This window comes from Ambystoma mexicanum, chromosome 2p, assembly GCF_040938575.1.
Source record: "Ambystoma mexicanum isolate Mex_15411 chromosome 2p, UKY_AmexF1_1, whole genome shotgun sequence".
In the NCBI taxonomy this organism is placed as follows: Eukaryota; Metazoa; Chordata; class Amphibia; order Caudata; family Ambystomatidae; genus Ambystoma; species Ambystoma mexicanum.
Genome location: NC_090923.1, coordinates 274,107,727 through 274,126,883, shown reverse-complemented (window position 1 = coordinate 274,126,883; position 19,157 = coordinate 274,107,727). Strand labels below are relative to the sequence as shown.

General features: G+C 40.9%; 1 protein-coding gene across 6 annotated transcripts in view; it reads left to right on the top strand.

Annotated features, from left to right (window-relative positions):
• Window positions 1-19,157, top strand: part of LOC138566370 (inter-alpha-trypsin inhibitor heavy chain H4-like) — a 1,003,937-nt gene that overhangs the window by 720,317 nt on the left and 264,463 nt on the right. For 5 of the 6 annotated variants that reach the window (XR_011301923.1, XM_069643539.1, XM_069643537.1 and 2 more), the window contains 2 exons: window positions 1,013-1,057; window positions 11,613-11,657. Coding sequence is in view for 5 of the 6 variants with exons in the window: in XM_069643539.1 (XP_069499640.1) it covers window positions 1,013-1,057; window positions 11,613-11,657 (90 nt within the window). In the remaining variant the exon portion in view is untranslated. The remainder of the gene's footprint in view (window positions 1-1,012; window positions 1,058-11,612; window positions 11,658-19,157) is intronic. The other variant, XM_069643535.1, reaches the window with a different exon arrangement.

Here is a 19,157-nt window from a genome sequence, read left to right as displayed (position 1 = left end):
TAGGGCACTTCCAGGAGGAAAATAACACACATAGAAGAGGGACTGAGGTAATACATTCAGAGAGTCATTTTACATGAAGGGTAAATTGCATGGAGAGTACAGTTACTGCTAACACTTGTGGCAAAGCAGTTGATTCCATACAATTTATATTGTTTTATGGTATGGATGTGCTTTAGGAAAACAAGTCCAGGAGGTTCAAGGTTGTATGTGCCATAATAATGGTCTGTTTCCTAATGCAATCGTAAATGCCACCTTCCATATAAATTATCATGTGCAAAAACCAGACAGAAAAGTCCCTGCAGATTCCACCATGAAATCTCAATGCAAGGGGGGCTGCAGTTATTTATAATGTGTTGGGGAGCTGCGGCAGGTGCAGAAATCACACACCATCTCCCAGGGCAAAGAAAACCACACAAAACGTCTCCCCCTTCTGACCTCATCGAAATGAGACTGTTAATATATCTTCTAAGTTTCGAAAATCGTGTATGTAAATTGTGTCACTGGAGGTTTTGCTTCATATATGATAGGACTGTAACGAGGAAGACCTCAGAGTAAGGAAGATGACCGGTAAGTAATGAAGTCATTTATCCTGTGCCCATTTTCCTGAATGTAATGAGGTTAGGAGCAAATCTACTAGACTCACAGTGACAACCATAAAATGTGTTCTTTAGACACACCAGATCGTTTAAAGAAAATAAATTATGCATTTGTATACTGAGAATTTATTTTTTTAAATATGTGATGTCTAACTTTAGAAAAAAAAATCTGTTGAAATCAAACGATGATTATAACTGCGATAAAAAAAGACTGCCCATAAAACATTGAGAAAAAAAGAGATCAAACATGGGTAGCATCAAGACTCAATTTACATGATCAGCATGCGTTTATGGCATGAGTGTAATTTGGCCTATACTCTATATTTTTTTTAAATTATGCTTTGATAGAGACATGCATATTTATTTCCACATTCTAAATAAAACTAAACTCTGTTTAATTTGTTTAAATACTTTAGATACACATGTCAGAAATACTGCAAAGCAACACCCTTACATACGTGGTAAGAACTGATTTTAAATGTGTACTGCCAATCTATTTTTCATAAAAATGTATACGCTTATTGAATGTGGCTATCAACAATCGTTTTCACGTAAAAATGAGTGCTCTAAAATAACATGATAATGGTATCAACACTAGACAAAGTACTGAGCAAATCAACGCAGGGAACTGAACTTTCCCAAAGTTTAGGAAATGTATGGTTCACTGTAGGAGTATGGCCTCTGCATTTCAACATAGAGACTCTGCATTTCAACATTCACATTTTAGTTAGGGTTTGAACTTCAAATAGGGCCAAGGGTGTGAAACTCATTAATGGACTCAAGAGTATAAGTCAGGCTGTATTTAAATAGATGCCAATGCACAGAGCACATGCTAGAAAATGATCATTTTGCCCCAGGATGCTATTTTGTATTAGCTGAGTTGCACTAAATATAATACAAACAGGTGTTAGGGAGAATTCACCAGAATGGGTAATTTTCCTTACCTACTGAGTTCCTCAGCAGCTTTGCTGGATTTCTAGGATTTATTTTTTCACCTGGTAAGAGTGTGAGCCTTTTTCCCCACTCTTCCATGTGTTTTGCTGTGTCTGTTTAACATTTTCTTGTGTTCATAGACTGTGGAGCCTCACCTACTCCATAGGCATCATCTGTTTTCTGTGTGTTACACAGCACCTTCAGTGCAGTGACACAGGGTTGTCTTTTTAGACTTCCCAAACTCAGACTCCATTTTCTGGGACTGACTACTGTCTCCCAGAGCATGTAAAATTGCCATTGACTTTATTCGTCTCTTTTAAAACTCACAGACCCAGTACAAACTTTCTTACATAGAGTTCTGGAAAGGGTTAATACTTACCCCTTTTTGTCTGTTTCTCTTGGAACATTCTTTGTATCCCTTTTCATTAAGACTTGGCTGGTGGCAGTGGTTACTACCCTATTTTTCTTCCGCGGTTATCTTAAATAGCCCTGGTATTGTTTTAGACTATCTTGGTAGCCTCGAACTTAAACCCGCTGGACCATATATGTTTTTATAGGGTTCTGGCTGGATTTATTCATCATTTAATTTTGGAAAAGTCTTTCTTGTGTTTTACTCTGTGCACCAAACCAGGTTTGGTTCCTTTGTTTGCCGTCCATTTGCGGGCTTCTGCACAGAAGCCCTCCTTAGGTGCCTGTATGTCTGTGGGGGACAGTATGTGAGGGATGGGTTTAGGACTCCCTGCACAGGGTCTCTTTGGAGACTCATGTCGCACTCTGATATGATTGGCTGTGGTGACTGTCCCGGCGGGACAGCCACCCTGCTGTGTGATTGACAGTCAGGCTGTGTGAACGGGGGAAAACTGCATAAAAAGCAGGTCTCTGGGTCTGGAAAGGCAGAGTCGCCACTGGATCGAGAGAGCCAATGAGAAGCTGATAAAAGAAGACCTCTACCTTGACTGAACCTCCCGGTGAAGCCCTGCTGTGGGTCCGAATCTCCAAACTTCGACAGGGAAGATTTGCAAGGTATCATCTCCCCTTGAACTGGTGGGAACAACCAGTTCATCAAACTGCTCTCCTGGCCTCCCTTCTTTGGTCGAATTTGCTGTACAGAGCTACAGTGAACCGATAGCCGGGAGGAACGGGCCCTGCTTGCATTTTAAGGAACGCCCATTTTATTCATTGCTTTGCTCTGCTGCTGGTTTCTTCCCTGGGCAGTGCAGGACCCTCCAGTCTTCCTCCTTCTTGTCAGTCCAACAGTCGCTCCAGGAACCGTGAGCCTGCAGGATCTGCCAGGATCGTCTGCCTCAGCTACAGCATTCTTCTGCTTTAAAGATACTGTGCTAACCCGGTGGTTCGTTTCGTCCAGCCGCGGTGAAAGTGTGTGAAATCTTTCACCAATCCAAGGGGTTGGCCTTCGCCATTCTTTAAAGTAACTTTTCGTCTGACCAACTTCGTTCTGAACTCTTGGCAAAGACTTAACCGTGAACTACTCTGAACTGTGTGATCCTCTGCAAAGACTTTGGTCCATTGACTTTGGGCCAGGCCACTTTAATTTGATTTCCTCACTGTAGTTCCTTTTTCTAGATTGCCCTGCCTATCATAGAAGCAACTACGATTTCTATGAATGTCCCTCTAATAAGGCCAGACAGGGTCAGGCATTTAATTATACTGACAAACACCTGAATCCCATTGTCACCCGAACCAAGTACAAAAGGTGAACCCCAAAATCATGGAAGAGGAACGAGCCGGAGCGTGAGGACGAGAAGCCAGGAATGCAAAGGCGAGTCAGAGGAGAGCAAACCAGATGGCAGACAGCTGAGCATAGGGTAGCAGGAACCAGGCTTATGAGAACAGGATGCCGAGATGCTACATGCCTACAGGCTGCAGCAGGAGAAATGTGGCGAGAGAGCCGTGTCTCCAAGAAGCTGAAAGGGTTCATCAAAGGAAGCTGCGAAGCTTGTTAAACACTCCGAACTGTGTGCTGAGAGATTGCTCGATTCCCTGGGACAGTGAGGCCAGCCAGGAATGTCTGAGGGGCAGGTGGGAAAGACTCTAACCTCAGATAGGAAGAATTGTGAAGGCTTCATTAAAGAAAGATTAACCAGTGAGTTCAAAGTGATGAGACAGCCAGGGTCTGAGAAGACACACATGATTACTAAGTTACAAAGCAGCAGTACACATAAGAAGTGAGATACTTTGACAGCTTTGATTGTTTGAACTGAAACAAAACAAAGTAACAGAGTGGTATCTGTGAAATGTAAAACAAAGCAAAGTTGATGCAAGTGAAAGCCAATGGGAAATGTTGTGAAAGGTGTACTGAAGAAAAGGTGAAACGTAAATTAAAGCATAGTTGCAAAGTTGATTGAAATGAAAGGTGATGGGAAAGGCTGTAGAAAATTATATTAAGTAAAGAAGGATCCTGAGAGGGGATTGATTGAAACATAAATAAATGAATGATGGAAATGACAAGCAAGGGGTACTTGTTGTGGTGCTAGAAGCATGTTGATGGAAAGGAACTACAATAACCAGAATGCAACTGTGTAAGAGTGTTCAGGAATAGGAAGGAATAAAGCTATGCTGTTTCAAAAGTCTTTGACATGAACTGCATGGTGAAATCTGGGGAAGGGAACCCCAGATGTGAAGATAATGTTGTGTTGTGCTATGAAATGAATAAGTGAATGATGCAAGTAAAGAGTATCTAGGTACCAGTGGGGAGAGCCAGAAAGATTCAACCCGAGAACTGTGTTAAGTAAGAGAGTAGTGAAACAGGGCAGGGGAGCCTCGTGAAACAGAATAGTGTTACATTGAACTGACTTTTTGTGAGAAAACATTGGTGAAGCAGAATTGTTACATTGAGCTGCCTTTTTCTCTCAGGGAAGCCTGAAAGAGGTGCTTACTGTACACTGAATGAAATAACTACTGAACTGTTTGGGACAAACTGAACCTCTGGCAATCCCACGTGAGCTAAGGTTGGGCAAGGGAGTTAAGAAGAAGCTCCTTGGTTAGCCTGATATTCTTTAGAGACACTTATATATTTTGTTCAAACACCTACACCCTGTTAATGTGGACAGACTGATTCTTGGACTATTCCTTTTCCTTTATTTTCTTGGTCGCTTAGGAATGGGGCAAGTTAGGTATTTTCCAACCCCATTGTTTAAAATAAAGATTTTCAAACTGGTATCCTTGTGTCTGTGTCTATCTCTGAGCACCATGCCTTTCTCACATATGATGTCAGAAGTGGGATGCAGCTCGATCAAAACGGGCTGGGGGACCCAGAAGTAGGAAAAGCTGAGTTAGCTCCAACAGTGGCCACTAAAGGGTCCATTGGGTTTGACTTGTAGTAGTAGAGAGGCAACTAACCCTCCAGAGGAGCGAGGGTTAATACCACCAGACCGAGTTCTCATCCCCTCGGGTGTTATATTAGACTTGCTCCCAAGTCAGGACTTACTTGGAGATTTTGACTCAATGTTTGAGCAGGCATCATTGACCCACATTTTAGAGGAGATGTTAAAATTCTCTTTCAGAATCATGGGGAAACAGCCTTTAATATTCAACCTGGGGACCAAATGGCCCCGAGGGATACTTGAAAGAGCAATGCTACCAATCCTAAAAGAGGAGACAGATAAAGGGGTAACAAAATGGGAGAACCTATGTTTTGGGGTAGCTGATGAAATCTCTCAACCATATGAACCCTCAAAAGTCAGTGAAGAAGAACCTTGGGTCCTTCCTGACTTAGCTTTTCACAAAGAAACGATCCCTTATTAGCCAAGTGCTTTCTCCAAGTAACATCAGAACAAGAGGGAAGGGAGCGAGGGGTCCATTATTTTTTTTAAAACAAGGGATATTGTTTAGAAGATAAACTACCTGAGAAGAGATGGTAAAACCCCAACTGGTAATTCCTAGAAGCCATAAATCCATTGTGCATCAAATGACCCATTCCCATCTTTGTTTTGATACACCAGGAGCATATAAATAAACATTCAGGGAGCCAATTGATAAACAAACCAGAAGACTATTTTTATATACCTGGAGCACATTCATAAACTTTCGTGGAGCCGATACATGAGCTGTTTGAGATCATCGGGAAATGCTGTCACATTGTATTGGAGGCAGACCTGAGGGCCTAAAGCAAGCAGGGAAACCCTTTAAGGCTTTGCACCCATTAGAAGATCATGATGGACTTTACATGTGGTTTTTGGCATTGGATTTAAAATGTTGTGGATTTTTTGGAATCTTTCCTGATTTTTAGATTTTGTAACTCCTCAAGCCTTTCTCCAGCTTCAACAGACGTTCAGCCCTCAGCTCTCTACTATCACAGAAGACTGTTGTGAGTGTGAGAGAAGGTTATACTCATTTTTAATAGCATGTTGAGAGAGAGCTGAGGTATTGCAAAGGCCATTCCATTCATGAGGCTTGTTACTGAGAATTGGCAAGCATACATCTTATGCCTTTGAGAAGCTGTTTGTTTTTGGTTAGTTGATTCATTTTTAGGAAGATATAGGCTTGAAGATGATAGAAGTGTTTTCTCAGACTGAGTGTGCTTTGTGCAATGTGTTTCTATTACTTATTTCTCTTAATGAAAAGAAATGCACTTTGCTCGATTTTCTGAAAGCTTATTTGAGTGTTCTTTATGGAGAATCAATTCATGAACATTTGTGCATGAGAATTAGGTGTTGGACATCTATATACATTTCTTTATATTGTCTTACAGTATATTGTACTTGTTTAAATAAGGAATAGGTTGGTAGGAGGTGTAACAGTAGCCCTCTATAAATTACATGTCACAAGTAAATCAGTCCTATGTGAAAGCGTGATGGTGGCAAAGCCACTGCAGGGTTTATTTTCTACTTTCTTTTGATGCACAGTGAAAGGTATATGCTTGCTTCTAACTCTATACCTATCACAGCCCCCAATGCTAAATATTTCTATGACTGATCTAAATGCTAAATGCTAAATTTAATTTGCCGGTGTCATTTACACTTTTTTACAAATCAAATTTAAAATTGAGGAGTAAAGGCAATCTTACCTGAGTGTTACTATTAGCCACTCCATTTTTGAAATCATGAAAATTGCACAGGAGGGTACATTCTGCACATAAGTGCAAATGGACAGAGACCCTTCCAATGCAATGTAGAAATGCTATATATTGACCCTTTCTCTTTTAGAACTCTGTGATCGATTCCTTTGCATGCATTACAGGTTGTTAATTTTCCACCTCTCTTAGATGTTCCTCTAAGTATTCATAGAGCTAACATCTTGTCATTGATGGAAATATCTTCAGGTCACAGACGAGTGAAATTTGTGTTTTTTTGTGTGCTGCTAATGTTTTACGTGGGCTTCAGATTCTAGAACTTAAGAGGTCACACAGTTACTAGAAGTAGTATGGACTCTAATTATATATTTACAATAAACCAATTTGATACATCAGGTGGTTTCCAACTTTATTATGATTAGATCCTTGCAAGGAGGGGGTCTCATCAACAAACACAATGGGGTGTGATGTCCCCAGAAATTAGCATATTGAGGTGAAATATGCACATTTCATTAAATTGGCTTTGCATAACCACCACAATTTCACAGGGCAAATCAACACACACACAAAACCAAGACAGGATATTTTCTTCAAAAAATGTTTCTGAAAACGTTAAAAGGTGTTTAAAACTCCTAGAACCAAAACAAATGTTTTCCCTGGAACATCTAGTTCTAAAATGGGACATTTCACCTTTAGTTGTTCGTTATTTTTCATCAGGTTATATGGTGCAGTGGTGAAGTGTCCAGAATGCAAACCTAACGACTGCGGTTCGAGAGGTCGGCTTTAATTCATAAATACAAAGAAGACATCCAATGTTTCTCATTCTAGCTGGCGGGACTAAGTCCACCCGCGTGTACCCCCCGACTTGAACCCTGAGGACTTTTGAAAACAATATCTTTCACCAATTGGGTGTGGCAAGTCATAAGAAGGAGTTGGACTAAGTGGTGGCATTTTACACAAGGTTAAAATAAGAAAAATACCTCCCTTTCCTTATACTAAAGTGTTGTTCCCACCTAGCGGAACTCTGACTAGGGTGCTCGTCATCAAGGTGGTTTGCTCAAAGCAAAAACAATGCCCTCTGTCCAAAAACGAACCTACTTCTGACCCTACCACTAATCAAAAAGGATTCAGAAAACAAAAAGGGGCTCAGGAGCATGATTGCCTTTGTCTGGGATGGCTAGCTCAGCCTTGATGAGTTATCTTCTTGTAGTCTTTTGTAACAGCTCTGATTAACCCCTGAAGAACCTCAAATTGACTTATTTGGTCTATCTCCAGTGTCCAATGAATACTGGCTCTCAATGTCCAAGATGGATCTTTCCTTAACTATTGTTCAAATATTCTCTTTCTCTGGGTTTCTTGTCCTTTATCAAATGTCCAATAAACTGTTCTTCCCACTATAAGGACAAGGGGGGTTACTAATGTGATACTCTTGGCTTTTCTTAGGGTTTCCCCCTTCACTGTGATGAGGGAGATCGCTCCCGTGGATATCTTGGGTTTTCTTAGGCCTTTCACAATTACTGCTGTGAGAGAGATTGTTCCTATAGTACCATTGAATTTTCTTAGGGCTTTCGTAATGGATTTGGGTTGTTTGCCCGTAACGGGAAAGTTTTGCATCCAAAAGACTATAGCTAACTTGACCGTCACGGTCAAACAACCCAAAGTAATGTCTCCCCAAGCATACCCCACAAATGAACACCTTGTTGTGTGCCGCAGACTCCCTGCGACACCGGTTCCCTTCACTTACGTGCTTGGGAACCAGCGCCGCAGGGTCTTTTCAGTTTTTTTCTAACTTTATTCCCCTATGCGGGGGACACCCCTGCAACCCTGAATCCAAAAATTATAAACATGTGGAGCGGGAGATACCCCCGCATCCTCTGCTCCTCATGTTCGATATTTTCAGATTAGTACGAATGATACAGGCCTTTTCAGTCTTTTGTACCATTTGTACAAATGGATACAATCTTTTCGAGCATTTCCTTTCATAATTAATGTATTGAGAGTGATTACTCCTGTAAAACTCTTGCCTTTTATTATAATATTCACAATCACTGTGACGAGGGAGACCCCTCTCACACCTCTCTTGAGCTTTTGCAGGATTTTCCCAATCACTGTGACATGGAAGATTGCTCCGTACCACTCTTGCTTATTACTTCTCTTATGGCCAACATAATTTCTGTGCCAAGGGAGATCCCTCCCGTACCGCTCTTGCCTTTTACTTCTCTTGTGGTCTTCAAAATTACTGTGATGAGGAATCATCATTCCAGTAACACTATTGGCTTTGCTTAGGGTTTTCATAATTACTGTGACAAGAGATCTCTCCCATAACACTCTTGGCTTTTCTTATGGTTTTTACAATTACTGTGACAAAGGGGATCACTTGCGTAAAACTCCGGGCTTCTATAATGGTTTTCACAATTACTGTGATGAGGGAGATCACTCCCGTAACACTCTTGGTTACTATTATGGTTTTCACAATCATTGTGATGAGGGAATCACTCTGTAACATTCTCAGGTTTTCTTATGGATTTCACAATTACTGTGATAAGAGAGATCACTCCTGTAACACTCTTGTTTTTTCTTCAGCTCTATACAATCACTTCGATGGGTAGATCCCTTCAATAACACTCTTGAGCGTTGATACGGCTTTCACAATTCCCTGTACCCCTCCCAGGTCTCCCGCCACTCCCATTACCTGTGACTCGGTGGTTGTGTGTCACCAGTACTAGCCGTAGTCACGGCTGGCTTCTTTCCCATAAGTACTCACAGCGTTTCTCTTCTCAACTCCTGTCTTGTTCTATGGCTGTGTAGACCCATTGGTTTGGTGGTTCAGGTGCTGTTCACAGAGCACATGGTACACCTCCTTGAGGTCACGCCACCGTCCACATTCTTCCAATCTTCAAGTGAGTTGGCCCTTCCAAATTGCTCCTCTGTCAATTCTGCATCTTCCTCAGGACTGAGGACCAGCTTCCTCTCATGGACTTCTCTTTCCCAGGTTGGAGTTTCCCGGGCTATGCAGGTTGGATGGCGGATTCTCCCTTTAGCAAGTACTTCCTCTGTTTTTATCCTCTGTTGATGGGTCATCCCCAGTGCAGGATCAGAGTCCTTCTTTGTTTCCATGAGGTATTCATTATGCCTCCTTGAGGCCAACTCTTCCCAGTACTGGATATCTTTAATAAAGGAGTAGTTATTGCTCCTTCACTCTTCATCTTCTCAGTACAATTGGGGTCAGACCTATTGCCATTCTTCACATCTGTTTTACACTTCCACTTCTCAGTTTCTTCAGGTCTTGGGTCAGTATAAGAAGAGATCTTACAATAGCAAACAGTAGTTTCTTCAGGTTGGACGTTTTGGGACAATGAGGGTCTCAGGGTCGAATTGGAAAGAGGCTTAGGGAGTTCCTTCATGGAATGGGAGTCCTTATCCCCAAGAAGGGAGTCTCTCCCTGTGAGGTCCCGCTTACTGCCACCTCTCAGGGGAATGTTTCATAGCAGGACCACCTCCCTATCCTCAAAGGGAAGGGCTCCCTCTGGAGAGAAGTGACAAGATTCTGTGAACCGTCACATGGGTTAACTTTGCCATTTTCACTGAATATTTAATTTCCAGTATCCCTGGCATTCTTTCATCTAGGGAAAAACATTTGAGGGACTTTAACTTCTGTTCACAATGTTGGGGGCTTGCAAGCAGGACATTTGCAGAGTTTCATCATGAGCTTCACATAACATGTTAATTTTACATTATAAGTTGATTGTGGGGTGTTCAGTTACTGCTAAATTTGGGTCAGCTGTTTATTTAATGAATGGTTTGCAGAAACCTTGCAGTTGTGGATCATTCTTTCGCTTACTTGGGATATTACCTGACTAACAATCATGGGTGTAAGGACTCTAATGAGGAAGGTAGATTAGAAGGTAATGGCCCATTCACCTACTGGCTGGTCTTAATTACTCAAAGTTCAGGTCCTGATTTACTTCCCTGCCCCATTATCTTTTTTCCTTGTTAAAATAAAAGTAAGTGGAATGGGTCAGCAGAGACTTTTAGGTCATAGGGCACTTCCAGGAGGAAAATAACACACATAGAAGAGGGACTGAGGTAATACATTCAGAGAGTCATTTTACATGAAGGGTAAATTGCATGGAGAGTACAGTTACTGCTAACACTTGTGGCAAAGCAGTTGATTCCATACAATTTATATTGTTTTATGGTATGGATGTGCTTTAGGAAAACAAGTCCAGGAGGTTCAAGGTTGTATGTGCCATAATAATGGTCTGTTTACTAATGCAATCGTAAATGCCACCTTCCATATAAATTATCATGTACAAAAACCAGACAGAAAAGTCCCTGCAGATTCCACCATGAAATCTCAATGCAAGGGGGGCTGCAGTTATTTATAATGTGTTGGGGAGCTGCGGCAGGTGCAGAAATCACACACCATCTCCCAGGGCAAAGAAAACCACACAAAACGTCTCCCCCTTCTGACCTCATCGAAATGAGACTGTTAATATATCTTCTAAGTTTCGAAAATCGTGTATGTAAATTGTGTCACTGGAGGTTTTGCTTCATATATGATAGGACTGTAACGAGGAAGACCTCAGAGTAAGGAAGATGACCGGTAAGTAATGAAGTCATTTATCCTGTGCCCATTTTCCTGAATGTAATGAGGTTAGGAGCAAATCTACTAGACTCACAGTGACAACCATAAAATGTGTTCTTTAGACACACCAGATCGTTTAAAGAAAATAAATTATGCATTTGTATACTGAGAATTTATTTTTTTAAATATGTGATGTCTAACTTTAGAAAAAAAAATCTGTTGAAATCAAACGATGATTATAACTGCGATAAAAAAAGACTGCCCATAAAACATTGAGAAACAAAGAGATCAAACATGGGTAGCATCAAGACTCAATTTACATGATCAGCATGCGTTTATGGCATGAGTGTAATTTGGCCTATACTCTATATTTTTTTTAAATTATGCTTTGATAGAGACATGCATATTTATTTCCACATTCTAAATAAAACTAAACTCTGTTTAATTTGTTTAAATACTTTAGATACACATGTCAGAAATACTGCAAAGCAACACCCTTACATACGTGGTAAGAACTGATTTTAAATGTGTACTGCCAATCTATTTTTCATAAAAATGTATACGCTTATTGAATGTGGCTATCAACAATCGTTTTCACGTAAAAATGAGTGCTCTAAAATAACATGATAATGGTATCAACACTAGACAAAGTACTGAGCAAATCAACGCAGGGAACTGAACTTTCCCAAAGTTTAGGAAATGTATGGTTCACTGTAGGAGTATGGCCTCTGCATTTCAACATAGAGACTCTGCATTTCAACATTCACATTTTAGTTAGGGTTTGAACTTCAAATAGGGCCAAGGGTGTGAAACTCATTAATGGACTCAAGAGTATAAGTCAGGCTGTATTTAAATAGATGCCAATGCACAGAGCACATGCAAAAAAATGATCATTTTGCCCCAGGATGCTATTTTGTATTAGCTGAGTTGCACTAAATATAATACAAACAGGTGTTAGGGAGAATTCACCAGAATGGGTAATTTTCCTTACCTACTGAGTTCCTCAGCAGCTTTGCTGGATTTCTAGGATTTATTTTTTCACCTGGTAAGAGTGTGAGCCTTTTTCCCCACTCTTCCATGTGTTTTGCTGTGTCTGTTTAACATTTTCTTGTGTTCATAGACTGTGGAGCCTCACCTACTCCATAGGCATCATCTGTTTTCTGTGTGTTACACAGCACCTTCAGTGCAGTGACACAGGGTTGTCTTTTTAGACTTCCCAAACTCAGACTCCATTTTCTGGGACTGACTACTGTCTCCCAGAGCATGTAAAATTGCCATTGACTTTATTCGTCTCTTTTAAAACTCACAGACCCAGTACAAACTTTCTTACATAGAGTTCTGGAAAGGGTTAATACTTACCCCTTTTTGTCTGTTTCTCTTGGAACATTCTTTGTATCCCTTTTCATTAAGACTTGGCTGGTGGCAGTGGTTACTACCCTATTTTTCTTCCGCGGTTATCTTAAATAGCCCTGGTATTGTTTTAGACTATCTTGGTAGCCTCGAACTTAAACCCGCTGGACCATATATGTTTTTATAGGGTTCTGGCTGGATTTATTCATCATTTAATTTTGGAAAAGTCTTTCTTGTGTTTTACTCTGTGCACCAAACCAGGTTTGGTTCCTTTGTTTGCCGTCCATTTGCGGGCTTCTGCACAGAAGCCCTCCTTAGGTGCCTGTATGTCTGTGGGGGACAGTATGTGAGGGATGGGTTTAGGACTCCCTGCACAGGGTCTCTTTGGAGACCCATGTCGCACTCTGATATGATTGGCTGTGGTGACTGTCCCGGCGGGACAGCCACCCTGCTGTGTGATTGACAGTCAGGCTGTGTGAACGGGGGAAAACTGCATAAAAAGCAGGTCTCTGGGTCTGGATAGGCAGAGTCGCCACTGGATCGAGAGAGCCAATGAGAAGCTGATAAAAGAAGACCTCTACCTTGACTGAACCTCCCGGTGAAGCCCTGCTGTGGGTCCGAATCTCCAAACTTCGACAGGGAAGATTTGCAAGGTATCATCTCCCCTTGAACTGGTGGGAACAACCAGTTCATCAAACTGCTCTCCAGGCCTCCCTTCTTTGGTCGAATTTGCTGTACAGAGCTACAGTGAACCGATAGCCAGGAGGAACGGGCCCTGCTTGCATTTTAAGGAACGCCCATTTTATTCATTGCTTTGCTCTGCTGCTGGTTTCTTCCCTGGGCAGTGCAGGACCCTCCAGTCTTCCTCCTTCTTGTCAGTCCAACAGTCGCTCCAGGAACCGTGAGCCTGCAGGATCTGCCAGGATCGTCTGCCTCAGCTACAGCATTCTTCTGCTTTAAAGATACTGTGCTAACCCGGTGGTTCGTTTCGTCCAGCCGCGGTGAAAGTGTGTGAAATCTTTCACCAATCCAAGGGGTTGGCCTTCGCCATTCTTTAAAGTAACTTTTCGTCTGACCAACTTCGTTCTGAACTCTTGGCAAAGACTTAACCGTGAACTACTCTGAACTGTGTGATCCTCTGCAAAGACTTTGGTCCATTGACTTTGGGCCAGGCCACTTTAATTTGATTTCCTCACTGTAGTTCCTTTTTCTAGATTGCCCTGCCTACTCACTTGTTGGTGCTGCTCAATTTCTGTCTAATTTTGTCTTTCCCTCCCTCTTAAATTGCTGGAAAGCCATTTTGCTCACACTTCATTGTGAGCCTTACTTGCCCAGAATCTATTGGGTGCGGCGTAGTGTACTGCTAACATTATTTTTCTACTGCTTGATAATAGTGAAATGTTTAATAACTGATGTGTAAATAAATGTATATTCTTTTACTCAGAAACCTTGAGTCAGTGTTAGTTTGAATCATAGTAATTCCTGTCCTTTGTGTAACTATTGATACTGCTCACTTCACTCACTTGAGATAAGTCTGGCTGCTCAGCCATCACTACCACTTTACTGTGTAGTACAGGCTTGTACCAAAGGTGAATTTGTACTGTCACTTGTAGTCCTAATTGTGTGTGGTGTTCCCAAAGGGCACTGCATAAACATCTGCCTAACAACAGGAAACTAACATACTAATTAACCCAACACCATCTAACATGCAAGTGAATCCCACAATAACATTTAGTGCAAATTAGCCCATAATATACGCTGGATGCAGACTAATGAAAATGCATTATGCTCTGAAAATGGGAAAGAAAATGAACTTTACATGTGTAGGCTGAATCTGCACTGTGTGGTAAGCTGAAAAAATGTGAAGATCCATTCCCAAATACAAGTCATTGTGTTAGAGCAGGAAACTCAAGAAATATGGATCATTTTGCTCTGCAGCAATGCAGTTAGCACAATGAGGAATACACACAGAGGGAATCACGTGATGTGGGTAGATCTGGTCAAGGGGAGGTGTTTTATTGGAGTCACAGGTGGTTTGATAAAAGTGTTTTGAGGCAAATTAGGGGCATTCCTTTTCTGGCACTGACTGACGAAGGAAGCAGAGGGCTAACGCTGGACTGACTGCAAGCTGACTAAAGCTGAAGCTGTTTCTCTCCTGTGTTGGCATCTTTAGAAGGGCTGCAAAATCTCAAGAGACCTTAGCTGTGAATGACCCTGGAACACTGCCAAGCTGAGTCAGGGATATCGCTAGCCTAATCTATGTCATTATCAAGTTAATTGAGGTGCTGGTGAAATGAATGACACTAGGTAGCGCAGATTAGCTCATTTAGTTCATTGTAGACACTACATTAGAGATTCGAATTTCAAGCAGCATGTGCTATTGTGTTTATATCTCTCAAGGTACTACTGTTAATTAAAGCATATTTACCCTGGCAAGGTTTGTTATGAAATGAAGGTCAATTGGCAGAACCTTGCATAGATAGAGTGTTGAAAGCCACTGCAGATAGATTTGCTCATCCTGTAAATTATAACGTTGGTGTAACTTGCATAGTTATAGTATATGATAAGGAACTCATTCAAAAAGGTAATTTAGGTTGTGCAATTCTTTTTGCATTCAGTCTCATTGATTTGAGGGAGATGAATTTGCGGTAAGAAATATCTCAAAGAAAAGTAGCTGCAGTGAATTGTTTTAGAGAGGCCTAATGAATGTGCTGTATTTCAATTGTTCGAACACAGCCAAAAGGGCATTATTGTGATGTTGTACATAAAACATCACAGTATAGGATGAGCCAATTATTCGGAGTGTATTAAGTCCAGTATTTGTATGTTGTTAGTGACCCTGGTGAAACAATCATTAGTCAGTATTCTGAAATTAGTCTCACCACTATAAGACAGAAATACCATAAAAATCCCACCATAGCAAAACAATCACCATTGGAACCGCCAAAATCACCAAACCTCTTTCCACCCATGTCCCCCAATAGTACCTACCTGCCTCTGTCAGGCCTAAGCTGCTCACAGTAATGTTATCTTTATTCATGTTCATTCTAATCATGTACACTTTTATGTTTCAGTTAGAATTGAATATTCTCTCTCCCCTCTTGTTTCTCCACTCATTTTGACTGCTTACTCTCTGTTCCCTCCTCCTCCCCCTATCTTCTTTTTCCTATCTCCTCCACTTACTTTCTTCTATGCACTTATCTATCTGAATTGTCCCTGGACCTAGTATGATAGCAGCCTCGTCTGTCTCCTCCCCCTCCCCTTACTTGTTATTTTCCTCCCCCCCACCAGCACTATCTGAAATGTCATCAGGCCTAGTATGAAAGTCGCTTGTTTTGTTCTTCCCCTCCCTTTCTGCACCCCTCTCCTTCACCTTTTTGTTTTTCTCCGGCTCTACCAGAAATGTTGTCAGGCCTTGTACGGTAGTCGCCTGTCTGTTTCCATTTCCTTCCCACTCTCCCCCTCACTTCCTTATCTATGTCTTAGCTCTTGCACTATCTGCAATGTCGTCAGGTTGAGTATGATAGTTAATTTCACATACTTATTGTACATGGCCTATAAGAATGTCATTGTATTTTCCCTTGTTCCCTCCCTTGCACGTTGAAACACATTGTGTATAGGCTCTCTATGAAAAAAACTATTATATCATATCATATATGGATCAATAGTAAACACATTTTTCCGAAAGACATCAATATTCTCAACGTTCCCTTCTCACAAATTTCCAGCGGCATGAAAAAGGGTCAATCCCCCCACCGACACCACTGTATCTTTAGGGATAGATATGTAGAGCACACTATGTTGCAACTGTTTGACAATAAAAGATCCATGAATAAGGTGAGTCATTGTGTCATTGAAGTACTCACTAACCACCTATTCTTGATCAATCTAGCATGCTCAACTTTTGTATTACTTATAATCACCTCACGCCCCTTAGAAACCGATGGTCTGATATCAACCAGCAAATAGCATCTGCAGCATCAGGTATAAATGGCTTTCCTGGGCATATATAATTCTGTTCCTTGAATTTTACACATGTATCTAACTTTGGTATCAGATATACATCAGGTTCCTATGTTTGAAATGCTACCATCTCCGGAGTTACAATCTTAATATATTTGTCATCTTGCCAAAAACCTACATTATGTATCAACATAGTTTGATAGATCAACTCTATAGCGATAAACGGAATGCTCAGTAGGAAACCTATTTCCATTCTCTCCATATTAATATACAATGGTATTGCACTTCCCATTTCAAATGCAATTCTTTCTTGGATTATCTCCACCTCCCTTTGTGTAATCTGTGCCATCATTTCACGAATGATATCAGATGACATAAAATACAGAGTTATATGGCCTTGAATCAACTGTGAGACCGCATTTTGAATTTTCCGTAAATACTTTGCCACAATGCTTTCAAATGGAGTTACCACATTTAAAATATCATGCAGCAGTTCATCATGCTTAACAATGACATTGGTACTATGCTCTAATGTTGTGGCATGCTCAATAAGAACCAGAATTGTTTCCTTCACATAAAGGATCACTTCTTTCTGTCCACCCCTGAGACCATCTAAAGTTGTTTGTAACTCTTTCAAATCATAACTCAACTCATGAGCCCCAGTGTGCTTACAGATACAGCATTGGCTGCAGATATTGTCAGGCCCACCACAGCGCCAATTATTGCCATTACATTTGTTGCCACTAATAAACCAGCCATGTTTTTTCCCCTCCTTTTCTTAACACTAGATGAACTCATGAGAGTACTTTCTAACTGTAACATTATTTCCTGGTTGCCCTCCGAGGTTCTTCTTTACGGGGTTGCACCCATTCCGTCACTTACTCTGATAGTATTTCTGATTAATTAAGGAACTTTTCAATGATTAAATCAGGATATAGGCTAATACACATGTTCTGGTAGAACAACCTTCTATTCCCTAATAAAAAATCCCGGTACTCCTTCTACTGCGATTCCTGATGCCGGTCCTGACTCTATCATTGCTTCCTCAAACATGGCACACAGACCTTTCATAGCTACCAAAACCAACAGTTGCCAAACAATTTCCTTTTTTGTTCTGCTACAAGTAAAAAAACGGCAAGTCATCCTTTTATTTTGGGATCATCATCTTCACATCTTTCGGGGTCATAATCTGCACCCCCTTCTTTGGTCCAGGGGGCTTTCCAGGCAACTCCAGTCCAGTGGTATATTCCAGGGATCCGGCGCAGATGGGGAAAACAATTATTTTTCTTGAGTAAAAAAAAGACAGCTTAAATATCAAGCACATCAAACCCTTTACTTTCCTTTCTCACTGGGATATTGGAAATCAAATTCAGCTATGCACACACATGCAAATCATACCAAATAACATAATCCAAGATTTACCCGAAGACTGGCTGAAAACAACATTAATTAAGCACACTAATATCACATGGTAGTTTTCAGATAATAGTCTCAAACACAACATTCCTTTCTCCTTATTTTTGTTCACTAACTTGATATATGTTTCCCCTTTTTTATTACCTCTTTAAATTTCTTTTTGACATCTTCACACTATTTACACCTATCCACCTGCTATGGCAATTCTATTTAATAGGTAAGTGCTTCAATTCTTTTTACTCCCTGCCAGTTTCAACTCACTCTCTTCTTTTCACTTCATGTTTCGGGCGAAAGGGCTACATTTGATTAACATGGACAAACTGTTCCACTGTTAATGCTCCCTCCTTTTTAGCATTTCTGTAGACCACAGGTGAAACCTTATCGACAATTCTATATGGCCCTTGCCATGCTGCAAGGAATGTAGAGTTTTTATGTGTCCCCTTCCCGAAATTAAACTTGTATACCTGTTCTCCTATTTCATATTCTCTCAAAGGTGCCTTCCTATCATAATATGTCTTTGCACAGTCAGAGGCCTTTTCCAAATTTTGCTATGCAAATGCATATTGCAAGTGCTTTTTTCAATTCTTTCAAATATTCATGGATTGTGGACACATTTATAAGCACCTGTTCATTTGTTCTGTAAAGTAAGTGTTGTGGGAGAACCATTTTTCTTCCTGTCAAGATTTCATGGGGACTAAGATTTGTTGATTTAGATGGCGTCGACCTGATAGCCATTTGTGCCAATGGCAGCCACAAATCCCAACTAGATCCTGCTTCAGCTACAAACATTTTCAACATATCAACTATTTATCTGTTCCACTGTTCCACTCCCACTGAAGAGGAGGGCAGGTAAGAAATGTGTATCTTCCTCTTCACAGCCAATATTTGACAAATTGTTGTCATTAATGCACTAGTGAAATGACTTCCACAGTCTGACTCTATTCTTTGAGGTAAACCAAATCTTGAAAAAATATGATTTACAAGTACAATGGCCCCCGTTTGTGCACTGCAGTCTGGTGCTAAAATGCACTATACCAATTTGGACATTAGACATACTACTGTCAGCATGTACTGGTTTCCCCTTGCTGATCTCCTCACATGCCCAACATAGTCTACTTGTAAATAAGACCATAGGAGTGTCACACCCCTTTTCATCAATGGTGCTCTATGAGCTGGTGATGCAGGTTGAAACTGTGCACACACTAAACACCCTCTTGTGTAGAGCTCAACATCTTGGGACATCTGTGGCCAATAGGTGTAATCTTTTAAAATTTCCAAA